The following is a 12,620-nucleotide window of genomic DNA, read 5'->3' on the forward strand; positions in this document are numbered from 1 at the left end:
TTTATCTGAAAAACTGCATCAAAGTTTTTTATGATGCTGAACTGCTTCCCACCTAAATACAAATATGATTTACTTTATCAAAATTACTGTTCTTATACTATAGAGAAAAAAACAGTAAGAGACAGAAATCTCATTCCTTGGTCTCCTGTTTTGATTACTTCAAACCGAATATAATAATTACTTGTATTTGGCAACAATTTAATAAACAATTAATGAAACCATCATAGGTACTAATTAACTATACATTATTATAACAGATTAAGTCTATTTTAAGAGATATATTTAGAATATGCTAAATAAAAGTTCACTTCTGCAACAGTTTTTTTTTTCCCAGAGCCCTCTGTAATTCCCCAAACTGGGTCTTGAAAAGTTGATGGATTTTTTGGAATAATATGAGATGGATCATTCAAGCCTTTCAGAGATTCACAGAGAGTTGTATTACTGACAAAGAGAATATTTGTAGCTTGGGATTGAAATGAGGGGTCCTTAGTGCTCTCTGACCTTGGTTGTTTTCTATGCAGACATTTCAGTAATCAAACTAGGGTTGAAATGAGGGATCCTTGGTGCTCTCCAACCTTGGTTATTTTCTTGCAGACATTTCATTAACCAAACTAGGTAACATCATCAGTGCTACTAAGGAGTGTGACAACTCCTTATTAGCTAATTAGCTAATTTGTTAGCTAATTTGGATGATGAAACATCTACAAGAAAACAACCAAGTCCAGAGAGCACCAACAACCCCTCAGTCATGTTCCTTTAAGGTTTCAACCATAAAATCACAATATATTTTTTAAAAAAACAAGGAAGACAGAAATGAAAACCAAAGAAATATATATTTTTTTGATCTCTTCCCAAGGGATTATTTTCAGATTATTGAAAACTGATCTTTGAGAAAGAGTGAAAAAAAACGAGGCATCTCTGAATTACAATTCTGGAGAAAAATACTGCAGATATCATTAACTGCAAGAAAGAACAAATCAATCCCAGACCAAACGCTATAAAGACTGTTCTGAGCCAATAAGCAGTAAGTGGAAACCACATACTTTAATATGTGATATGAGTGGATGATTGCTCAAAAAAAATATTATGCTTGGCAAGGTTGAGGTAAGAAGGAAGAGATAGCCGAAATTACATCTTTGGAAGTTATTACTAGAAACAGGTCAAGATTGTGACCATTTATCTATGAAGTTATTCAATGTCATCAGACATCTGAGCCCTTTTAGCTAGTTCTCTCCCCACTCTTCACTTGGCTGAAGGAACACAAAGGCTATAGGAAGTACTGGAAATTTGCCTCAATGAGACTTTGTGTGCTAAAAAAACTTCACTGCTTACAAGGTTCTCTTTTAGATCCAAGCCTATAAATATGATCCCATGAATGGGGCTGCCCTTGAAGAATATCTAGAAGTTTCAACTAATACAAAATGCAACAGTGCAGGCATTTTACACTTATGTTCTGTGTGCTACATTGGTTGCCAATTTGCTTCCAGTCCAATTCACAATGCTGGTTTTAACCTTTAAAGTCCTTCATGGCAGGGGATTGGGTTATCTGAGGGACCGCCTCTCCCAATTTATATCTGCCCAACCCATCAGGTCTGATAGAGAAGGCATATTGCAAGTTACACTTGGTGAGCCATCTCTATCATGGCACCTGTCTCATGAAACATTCTCCACCACTCCAAAGTTAGCTTAGCTACATCCCTGCTAATGTTCAGAAAGTCCCTCAAGACCTGGCTTTGTCAACAGGACTGGGGTCCCAGGATATCAGTGAAATCGTATGATAGCTCCATCACTGTAGCTGATTTATTTTCTCCTATGCGGTATTTTTTTAATAATGATTGTTTTTATGTATTTGTTTTAACTGATTGTTGTACACATCCCAGAGTCATTCTTATGAGATGGGCAGACATATAAATGATAGATAGATAGACAGATAGACAGACAGACAGACAGACAGACAGACAGACAGACAGACAGAGTAAAATCTTCAGGCAGGATTACTATATAACCTAAGAAATAACAAAATTAAAATACCTAAGTATCAATACATGCAACTAGTATTCTACTGGTTTATTATTAATATTGATAGTTCTTGTTTCTTTTTTTTAAAAAATACACAATTCATTTTATAGAAAGATTACCTGTATCACACAGAAACAAGCATCTTTTTCAATTAAATTTTCAGCTAATGAAAACTTTCAAATATGAATTACAGTCATAAGTGAATAGGTTATCAAACACAATAAGATAAATTCTAAACTGAAAGCTAAGGTATTATGGTTAATATAATATTACAAGCATATTCAATATTTATTGCTAGGTAGTCAATAAATCTTGCAGATTGAATAAATAATCTCTGCAAAAAAGATATTCTTACAGGTGAACAAGCAATTATTCATGTGTGTGTGAGGGTGTGTGTATCCATAAAATTAACTTAAATGCTTTTTTAAATGTATAATTGTACACACCTCTTCACAGTACACTCAAAATTAGCTCTGTATCCACTGACTTTAATAAACTGCAAATGAATTCCACTTGATAATCCTTCAAACAAAAGGAAAACATTCTCATCTATTAACAGTGGTAAATCATATTATAAATAACTAATTATTGCAATCATCAACCATTCTAAATAAATTATGTCCTTATAGAACAGCAACACAATGTAAACAATATTTATAGCTATCTCTATAAATCCACCTATTTGCACATACACATTGTTATTCTTCAGAAGTGCTAATGATGCCGTGCATAATGATTAATATTTACTTCATAGTAAATTTTCATTCTAAATCAGATATTAAATAAGTGAAGATAGCCATCAACATTAAAATAACTTAAATTAGGGATGTGTTGCAATTGAAACCTGAGCTAAAAAGATACTTTCATGTTGCCATCAGTGTGTATATCTGCTGATACTTCCTTAAAGAAGCTATGTCTTTTCCTGAGCTTCCAAGATACCTGTACAACTCCAGGAAAATTTGGAGTTAAGAAAGTGAATCCTTCTCAAGACACTTAACTGCACTCTGTCAGCATTCCAATTTCAATGCAGATTCAAATTGCAAAGCCACTGTGTGAATCCAAGAAAAGATGCAGCTGATTTAAGGAGGTATCAAGTGATGTAGTCTGCATATCCATATTTATTACAAAGCACAACACACCATTATATCATATATGACAGGGGTGTCAAACTGCCGGCCCGCCAGCTGGATGCGTCATAGCGAAACCGTGCCCACTCCTTGCCAACAATGGCAAAAAAAGTCGCAATACGTCATGACACGTGACGTTGCGAGTTTTCCACCCGATATATGATATTCTTGGTAAGAGATGCTGAAAAGTAAACATAAATAGTGTTACTATTCATCATATTGTCTTTTTATTTGTATGTGACTCTAGTACTATTTGCTATTTTTCTTTTGCACTTCGCAAAACAGTTTTTTCTTCCAAATCTGAAAGTGGTTTTTTTTTTCTTCCCCACCTAAAAATGCTCTGCAAAACATAGAAGCCGATCAAATTTAAGAATTCATGGATTGTAAGGCTAAACTGCTATAGCTACAATATACAGCAATATAATAAAAAGCATGCCCTTGCATAGTGATTATGAAACAAAAGAACTTTGAAGAAACATTTCCACTTGAAATTTGAAATCCCAAATTACAAAATTGGAGGGTACTATTTAAGCAGTCAAATCCATCCAAGTCCAGTCCTGTAATCCAGATGAAAATACCCCCAAGCAATTAGTTAACTAGCCTCCACTTAACACACTCAACAAAAGGGAGACTACCACTTATCTGAGTAATTGGTTCTACTATTAAACTGCTCTCACTGTTAGAAAACTTTTTCTAATTCAATCAGAATGTATCTTTCTGCCCTGAATTGTTCTTTCTGATACCATTTCATATATTTGGAGATTATATCCTCCCTATCATCTTAAAAAAGACTAAATATACCCAGCTCCTTAAAACTGTCTTTATAATACTCCATATTCCACTGATCATCTTCAATGTCCTTCTCTTAACTTGTTACAATTTCTCTGAATTTTTCTTCTAAGTGCAGCGTTCAGAACTGAGAGCAACATGAGATTGGTCTGACTAAAGTAAAATAAAATGGGAAAATTGCATTATTTGGACATTATACATCTGCTAATGCAATCTAAAATTGCATTTACTTTCTTTGCATCCCCATTACACTGCTTTCTCATAAATACAGTACATACATGCTTCATCCTCTACTGCACATTTGACATTTCCTTCCTAAGAACTTTGTATTTGTCTCTGTTAAAGTTAATTACGTTGCTTTCAGCCTAGTTTTATAACCTATTTGGATAACTTTCAATGTTGTTGCTAATGTTTTAGCTATCCCAGCTAATTTTGTGGCATCTATAAATCTGATAAGGATTCCTTCCCTTAAACTAAGTTACTGAGAAAAATATTGAATATATCAGATCTAGGATTGATCCTTATACCACCTGCTCAATACTTCACTCCAGTATGATGCAGCACCAATGAGCATTCTCTGAGTACAATTCTGAACCAAAAGTATAGCCATATGTAACTATATTGCTAAACAGCTTGTTTTGAATTGCTCTGTTGAAGTTAAGCTATATGTAATGACTACAGCATTCCCATAATCTATTAAAGAAAGTTCCTGATCAAAAATGAGGTAAGATTAAGTCTGGCATCCCAGCACCTCCATAATTACATGACCACAATCTGGGTGCTTGGCAACCAGTTGACACAACCAGTTGTAGCACCCTGCAATCACATGATTACCATTTGAAACTTTCCTTGCCAACTTCCCCAGAAAATCAGCGGGGAAGACAGTAGGAAAAGCTGCAAGTTGCTGGGGTAAATCTTCCCCACCCACACAACACACACACCCCCAGCATCTCTGTGCTCATGCTGTACTGGCACTCGCATACCTTATGTATCCTCCCCAACTCATACCCAATATCTTACTCATGCTTCTGACATAAACCTTACAACCTCCCCAACTCACACCTCTTGTGCACCCCTCACACTCTTGCGCATCCTCCCTCCCCAACCCAACCCTTTCATGTACTATCTTGCACCACCTTCAACTCATGCCTCACTTCTTGCACATTCCTTTACACCCTCCCTGACCTGGGCCCTCACCACACTCTTGTGCATCCTTCCACCCCATGCTGCACCTCTCAAGGATTCCCTCACATCCTCCCCAAACTCATGCCCTCACATACCCTCCCCAATCCATGTCTCACACATCCCCTCACTCTCCAACCCTATGACACCTCTCACATGCACCTTTATAAATTCTCCCCAACTCTCACAATTTCTTCCTCGCACCCCCATGCACCACCTTACTTCCTCTCAAACCCAGCAGTAGCCACTTACCTGCCTGCTGACCTGGGACTTGCAAAGTCCTGTCAGCTTCCCCATTGACGTAAGGCAGTTTTCTTGATCAATGGTCATGAATTTGATTAACAATACAATTCAGACTGCAGAAATTGCCATCTCTAAGTGATGCAGTCGTACTTTACAAGTGCATTGCTCAGCAACCAAAATTCAGATCCCAATTGCAATTGAAAGTCAAGGACAATTTGTATCACTTCACATACATATTGTCTAAAATCATTAAATAATATTATAAAGAAGTTCAACTGCCAAACATGTTTTATGATCAAATACTCAATACACCACACAAACTGTTAATATATCATGGAAATTATTAAAATTATTTTTCAAACTGCAATTTATATACACTAGAAACCCCTTTCTCACAATTACAAATTATGTATTTCTTTAGCATGCTTCATCTACTATGAGTTCAGGAATCAGTGAAGTTATACTAGTTTTGTTCCTATACAAATTCCAAAAGACACACAGGTGCTCACAAGGAGGCAAGTGACAAAATGAAATTCCATAACATCATGCTGCAGATCCTATGACTTAAATATGATGAAAATATTCAAGTATGATACAGTAGACTTTGCATCATGATATAAGATGCACATTTGGTCATCTTTCCATCATTACTTGTAATTAGTCATGTACTTCTATGGAAAAGTGATACCTTATTGGGAACTACATTTTGAGTACACCCAAAAATCAATATGGAAAATTTGCTCTTCATAGTTTTGTACCAACCAAATTTTCAAAGAATTACTTTCTTTAACTCATAACTCAGAATATTGCTCATGCTTTTAGATGGTTTTTAAAATGAGCATACAGGTAGTCCTCAGGTTACGAGCACAATTGAGCTCAAAATTTATGTTGCTAAGTGAAACAGTCATTAAGTGAAATTTGCCCCATTTTACAACTTTTCTTGCCACAGTCGTTAAGTGAATCACTGCAGTTGTTAGTAACATGGTTGTTAAGCGAATCTGGCTTCCCCATTGACTTTGCTTGTCAGAAGGTCACAAAAGGAGATCACGTGACCCCAGGACACTGCAACCATCATAAATATGAACCAGTTGCCAAGCATCTGAATTCTGATCACGCGACCGTGGGGATGCTGCAACAGCTGTGTGAAAAATGGTCATAAGTCACATTTTTCAGTGCCATTGTAACTTTATTAATTAAATGAACTGTTGTAAGTCAAGGACTACCTGTATAGCATGATACTATTCCGAGTTATTCTCATTTTTTCTCTTTCAACTGGAACCAATCAAACCAAGTAAAATGTTTTCTGGTAGCATATTAAGTGACACTTCATCAATTCTAAGAAGTACTAACTTTATCATGAGTGGTCTAATAACAAAGCTGTCTCATCATGATTCATCCAACACTTAGCATAATACTGATATCTCAGCTGTTTATAACATGACTTCTAGCACATACCGTTTTGTCTTGCACCAACAGCAGAAATTATAACTGGAACTGAACAGTGACTAAGTGTTTTCTTTATCAGTGGTGCATAAATATCTTTTACTTCTTGAAATGAAGACTTGTCATTTACAGAATATTTAATCACAATGATATCTGCTTCTCCAATGAGGTTCCGAGATGTGTACCAGTCACTTTCAAAAATATCCTATACAAAACAAAAAGATGGAGCTAAATTCCCTTTTTTATTGATCAAGAGATCAGAGCACACAAGTGTATAATAACTGAAAGTTTACTAAAACTTAGGATACAACATTTCTTTTTTGGGGTACTAAAAATGTGTGAAGGTGTCTGCAATGAATCAATTGTTCAAACTCCATCTTGCTTTCTATGTCTTGCTTGTAACAACCTTTATGTTAATATGTCAATTTTACAGTTATGGGTTTGTATACATAGGGTGACTAGATGAAACTAACAGAGTTAATGGCTGCAAAGGATTTTGAATCCAGCAGTCTAAATTTTAAGATAAACTTTATATTCAATTATTAATATATTTTATATATAAAATACAAGCATCAAAACTACTACTTGTTTTAGTTAATTATAGCAATATCAGATCATTGGTGCAGTACTAATACATTTGAAAGCAGAAGCATTTGACTTTTAAAATGTTGTCCTTACTGGAAATGAAGGAAAAGATATAACTGAAAACTTGTATCTGCTTCACTGGCAGTTTATTCCTGACCTGGATTTACTGGATAAATAACTGCCATTAGTTCTTCATTTCTGAAGATCAGTAAAACCAGCTATTAGAAATCAATTGCTAAAATTCCTAGTAAATACAGTATTCCTTTTTTTAAAGGCTGTTCCAACTTTCTTGTAAAGATTAAAGACCAAATAGCTAACTAAACAAAACATTTTACAAGGGCAATTAGAAATACTTTTTTCTGAGATATTGAATGTGCCAACTTATGTTTTCCTACATTTTTCCAGCATGTACAAATACCATAGTACCCTTTGACCACTTTGTTACTCCACCTTTTATTACAATCTTTATAATGCTTTTAAAGTTCAGGTTAGAATCATGATACATTTATTCTTATAAGAAATTGAAGTTCAACTGTTTTTCCATGGCATTCTGAGAAGCTCACTACTTTAGAAATGAAAGGTCAGCCCAATGCCCTTATTGTCAGCTGATGCAAATCTTAGGCCTACTATGAGTGAATTTTCTGCTCTTTTTTTTTAGGTTGTAGTATCACAATTCGCAGGACATCAGAAATCACACAATTTGAAAATTTAATTAGATTAGCCAATATTTTAAGTAACTGACAAAAAAGAGAACATAAGCTAAGTTCAGAATGTTCAGAGGTATGAGAAGTACCTGTGAGTGGAGATGGAATGGAAAAGAAAGACAAAAGGTATGCAGGAACAATAGTAAGAGAAGAGACAGAAAAGACAGCAGGAATAACAAAACTGAAATGACATAATGTAGTTTGACATAATGAATATTCACAAGTTTTACACTATGAATACACTTATCAATCCACATTCTGAACCTAACAAATGATCAATTAGGAAATATTAGTGTTGAAATTCCTAGATTTTTACACATATAAGATATTGCTCAACTAATGACAGATATTCCTAGATGTTGTCTCGCTATTTCAAAGATTCAGAGGAGATCCTTATTCATACACATACAAAAATTGCAAGGTGGGACTAGAGCCATTAGAAAATAGCAAACATTCCACCTGAGTACAAATTAACATGGTAAATACCACAAGCGATGTCTGTTTTATATGTATGTAGAACACGTTGCAAACTGCTGCAAATAATGACCTCCATAAAAAGTTAATCTCAATTTATATAAGATGTTTGATAGATATTTAGATCTTTAAAAACTGTTTTGAGCTTAAATGTTGAAGGTGGATAGATTATATTTAGAGAAAGTATGGAGTGAATAAATATCATATAGTTTTTGAGTAGATATATTGTTTTTACTTATTGCTTTATTAGAGTTAAAGTATGTATATATTGATTGTATTGTTTAGATAAATTGTAATTTAGATACGGAATGGGATGTGTTTTAGTCCTGTATTTGGTTCCGGGAAGTCCAGGGGGGGAAGGGGATTAGGGGAATTATAAAAATTGATGTATTTACATGTTATAGGTAAATAATAATTGTATTGACAAGAGGAGATGCTCGGCTGGCATCCCAAATTGCACTCGATGAGGTGGTTAGAAAGGAGATGGGATGTAGATAGGTGGAGAGGAGGAAGGAGGAGAGGTTGTGGGTTAGAGGGAGGAAGGATAGGAAAGTGGATGAGGGTGGAGGCAAGGCGGGGACTGCCGAGTGTTTCCGAAAATGTATTGACTTGGATTATTTTCTTTTCTGCTTGTGTATGTAAATGTATCATATTGGTATTTGTTGTTTAATTACAAAAATCAATAAAAAATTTATTTAAAAAAAGTTAATCTCAGATGCAGTTTATTTCTGAAGTCTTATATAAGACATGTGTAAGTAATGAAGTTGAAATGCACATTTGAGACAAAAATACAGGCTCACCAGGATCAATAATCTTCAATTATCTATAATGTTTGCATGTAAATGTATGAATTCAAAGTTGGTATGTAAACTTAGGGCATATTTTCATAATTACTTGGCACAGACTATTACCTTCAAATGCACTGTAGTTACTCTTCTGTCCCATTAGAAGTCTTGACCACTAAATAGATTTTTTCCCCAAAGTTATCTATGCATATTTCAAGTACAACATATTTCATGGATGGGGGAGGAAAAGAATGGATTGTAGCTGAATATAGATCCAGTAAATACAGAACCTAGATGTCATCATCAGAATAAATTAGAAAAAGTGGTTTTGAGCACATCTCTTCAAGCAAAAGTATTTTAACTAGTTCTGTCCTATCTCCAGACAGGAAACCCTAATCCTAAGTGAAATTTCTATATTGACACATTAAAAGAAATCCTTTTGTTTCTGACAACTGCAGTAGGTACAATGCTGTAGTGTTATATAAGTCTACTATTCAATAATGTCTGTGACAACAATGTGAAAAACAACACTGTGGTGAGAATGATAAGAACTTTCTCATTACCTATCCTTCTTGTTTAGCTTACTTTCTTAGTTCTCCTGATCACCCTGCAGGTAGTGGCTACTCCTGCTGTGCTGTCCCGGTATTCTAAAAATAGTTATATACTCACCCTAATATTCCTCTTAACCTTTTTATGTCACAGATTGGAAGCATATTATTTACATTATAAAGGATTATTTTCTTATTTAAAATTAAAACCCAAGGAATATCGTCCAAAACCATCAGATAGTTTCAGGAGATGGAATCTATTAAAAATATGTTATCTATCAACAATAACTAAGATAAGCAGCATTTCACTTGTATGCAAACCTTAGGCCTACCAACATCATCTGACAATACTGATAGACTTTCATAGAAATGTAGCTCTGTTATTTCAGATATGGGATTTATTTCTTGTATTTAAAATTTAAACTGCAAGTTATTTATTCACCTCCATATAAATCACTCAAAATCTCACATAAAGATATGAATCTAGTTGCTTATAAGACTTCTAATACTAACATCAGAAACATCAGAAACTAAAAGCTATTTTTTGCATGATTAATTAAGAAAAATAAAAGTGCTAATTTTTATAAGTTGACATTCATGGAATATAAATATTGTAAACTGAAAGTTAATTTGCTTTTAGAAAAAGATCTTAATTGAAATTTAACACTGCAAAACAATATTGGTTTCAGTAAAAAGAGTTTTATTCTATGACACAAAACTGTTTCAATGTAGGAATAAAAATGCTTCTTTTATATTTTAAGCTTGAAAGATAACACAAAATATATTCAACTGGGAGCAATCTTAAAAGATTAACTCTTTTTTATCCAATTTAATATATTAAGAGCTGAATACTAGTTTAGCACTTGGCCCAGATTATAATAAAACTACAATTCTACATGTGATTGCAATGAAATAAGCCTAATGGACTACTTTGAGACCTAGATATTTCAGAGTAGACATGTTTAAAACTGATCTGTAACTTTTTTTTTACTACATTCTCTTACCCAGAGAGGACAGTCATGTATCACCAATCTGACATTTCCAAACACACAAGCTTGATACTCGGTGAATGCAGGATTTCTAAGGTAACTGGCAGAGTTTAATAACAAATTACTGTCAGTCTCTGAAACTAAAGCACTTCTCCCAAGATAAGTCCAGATCAAACTCTTCTGCTGATCATCCTCGGAAAATCCATCTCTTTCATTCCCAAAGGCTACAATGTGAACAGACCTACAAATAAATAACATTTCAATGTGTTGCATTAAACATTTACTAAGACAAAATTAAGAAAATGTAGGGCGAGGAAAATAGGAAAACCAAATTATATATAGATATATAGATATACAGACCGGTGTACACTGATATAAACATAGATACATAGATACCGGTATATTTGATTTTAGTGGATGCCAACGCTAAAAGAACAAACAATAATCAACATACATGATTTTAAATCCAGAAGCACGAAAGCAAATTTCCTTGGAACTCCACAAAAACTGCTTGCATTACAAATCCAAAGCCGTTTGAATGTATTCTTCCTCCATTTCCTGAGGCTGTTTCATTCACCTAGTCGCAATCGCGGTAGCTCTGGGGAGTTTCCGTTCATGTCTTGTTGAGCAATCTTGTCTCTGTAAGCCAGAAAGAGGGTTAGCTCCGTGACAATAGCTTGCTTGCTGTGCTGAAGATGAAATTAGCACATAAACTCAGCAACTACCAGCCTCAAGCTCAGCCATTGCCTCGTGACGTCAGTATACACTACCAACAAAGAATATTAACATCCGCAAAAGGAAGAGCGCTCTATATTTCTGCAAAGCCTGATACAATCAGGTGAAACGCACACGCATAAACTACAGCTTGGGGAATGGTAACATCTCACTGAACAGAAGGAGACTACGTGGTATATTGCTGCTGCTGAAAAAAGATGCATAATAAATCCATGAGCTCACTGGCAGCCAATCCACTTCCAGAGTTGCCATATGCAAGAAGTCAGGCAGATCAAGTTAAGAGAGATGTCAACATTCTAGAAGAGAAATGTTCCCAATTTAAAATTCTTTCCACTTGCACAAGACAGTAGCAGTTTTTAAAACAGCAGGAATACAAAACCTTTCAGATTTCACATTGTGCTGTTTATTATCAACTAGCAGGCTAACGTTAATTTTTACTTAATCTTAAAATTTCAAAAAGTTTGCAATGATTTCCTCATTTCCTCATTCACTGTGATCAGTAAAAAGCAAATGTCATTTTGAAAAAGAAAAAAAATGAGCATTTTAATTACAGTATTTGCCCTGCCCTGGATACTTCTATAAATTAACAATATTATAGAAATATCATTGTCCACAAAACTCCTAAGAGAGTATTTCAATTACAAATTCTGGTGTTTACATGATATAGAAAGGAAAAGTGCTTTCTTATATTTTCAGTATAGTAGTTAAATCTGCTAAAATGGGGGGAAATGTGCAACATTATTTCATTTTTTCCCCAAATTGCTGAAGTACAGTTATTCGCTCTTGAAATGTAAAACAAGTTAGGTTTACAGTAACTTTAACAGACAATAAAAGTCATTGCTGCTTTTTTAATTAATTTATTTTCCAAAATCTCAAATATAATCTGTTATTTAGAAAATAACTTGCTTAATTTAATGAATTTAACATAGTATATAGAGCATATATATTATTTAACCTACTGTCATTGTGCAACCAATGCACCACTCTGTAGCACAAG

The 12,620-nt window shown here is 34.4% G+C and overlaps 1 protein-coding gene across 1 annotated transcript in view; it reads right to left on the reverse strand.

Moving 5' to 3' along the window:
* Positions 1-11,390, reverse strand: part of RHOBTB3 (Rho related BTB domain containing 3) — a 27,908-nt gene extending 16,518 nt beyond the window's left edge. Inside the window, exons 1-3 of the mRNA XM_015831943.1 lie at positions 11,343-11,390; positions 10,904-11,129; positions 6,816-7,008 (exon numbers count right to left, since the gene is read on the reverse strand). Of these exons, the coding sequence (XP_015687429.1) occupies positions 6,816-7,008; positions 10,904-11,129; positions 11,343-11,344 (421 nt within the window). The 5' untranslated portion in view covers positions 11,345-11,390. The remainder of the gene's footprint in view (positions 1-6,815; positions 7,009-10,903; positions 11,130-11,342) is intronic.
* Between the last annotated feature and the right edge of the window lie 1,230 nt (positions 11,391-12,620).

The sequence above is a fragment of the Protobothrops mucrosquamatus genome, unplaced genomic scaffold (genome assembly GCF_001527695.2).
Source record: "Protobothrops mucrosquamatus isolate PMUCROS unplaced genomic scaffold, P.Mucros_1.0 scaffold_290, whole genome shotgun sequence".
In the NCBI taxonomy this organism is placed as follows: domain Eukaryota; kingdom Metazoa; phylum Chordata; class Lepidosauria; order Squamata; family Viperidae; genus Protobothrops; species Protobothrops mucrosquamatus.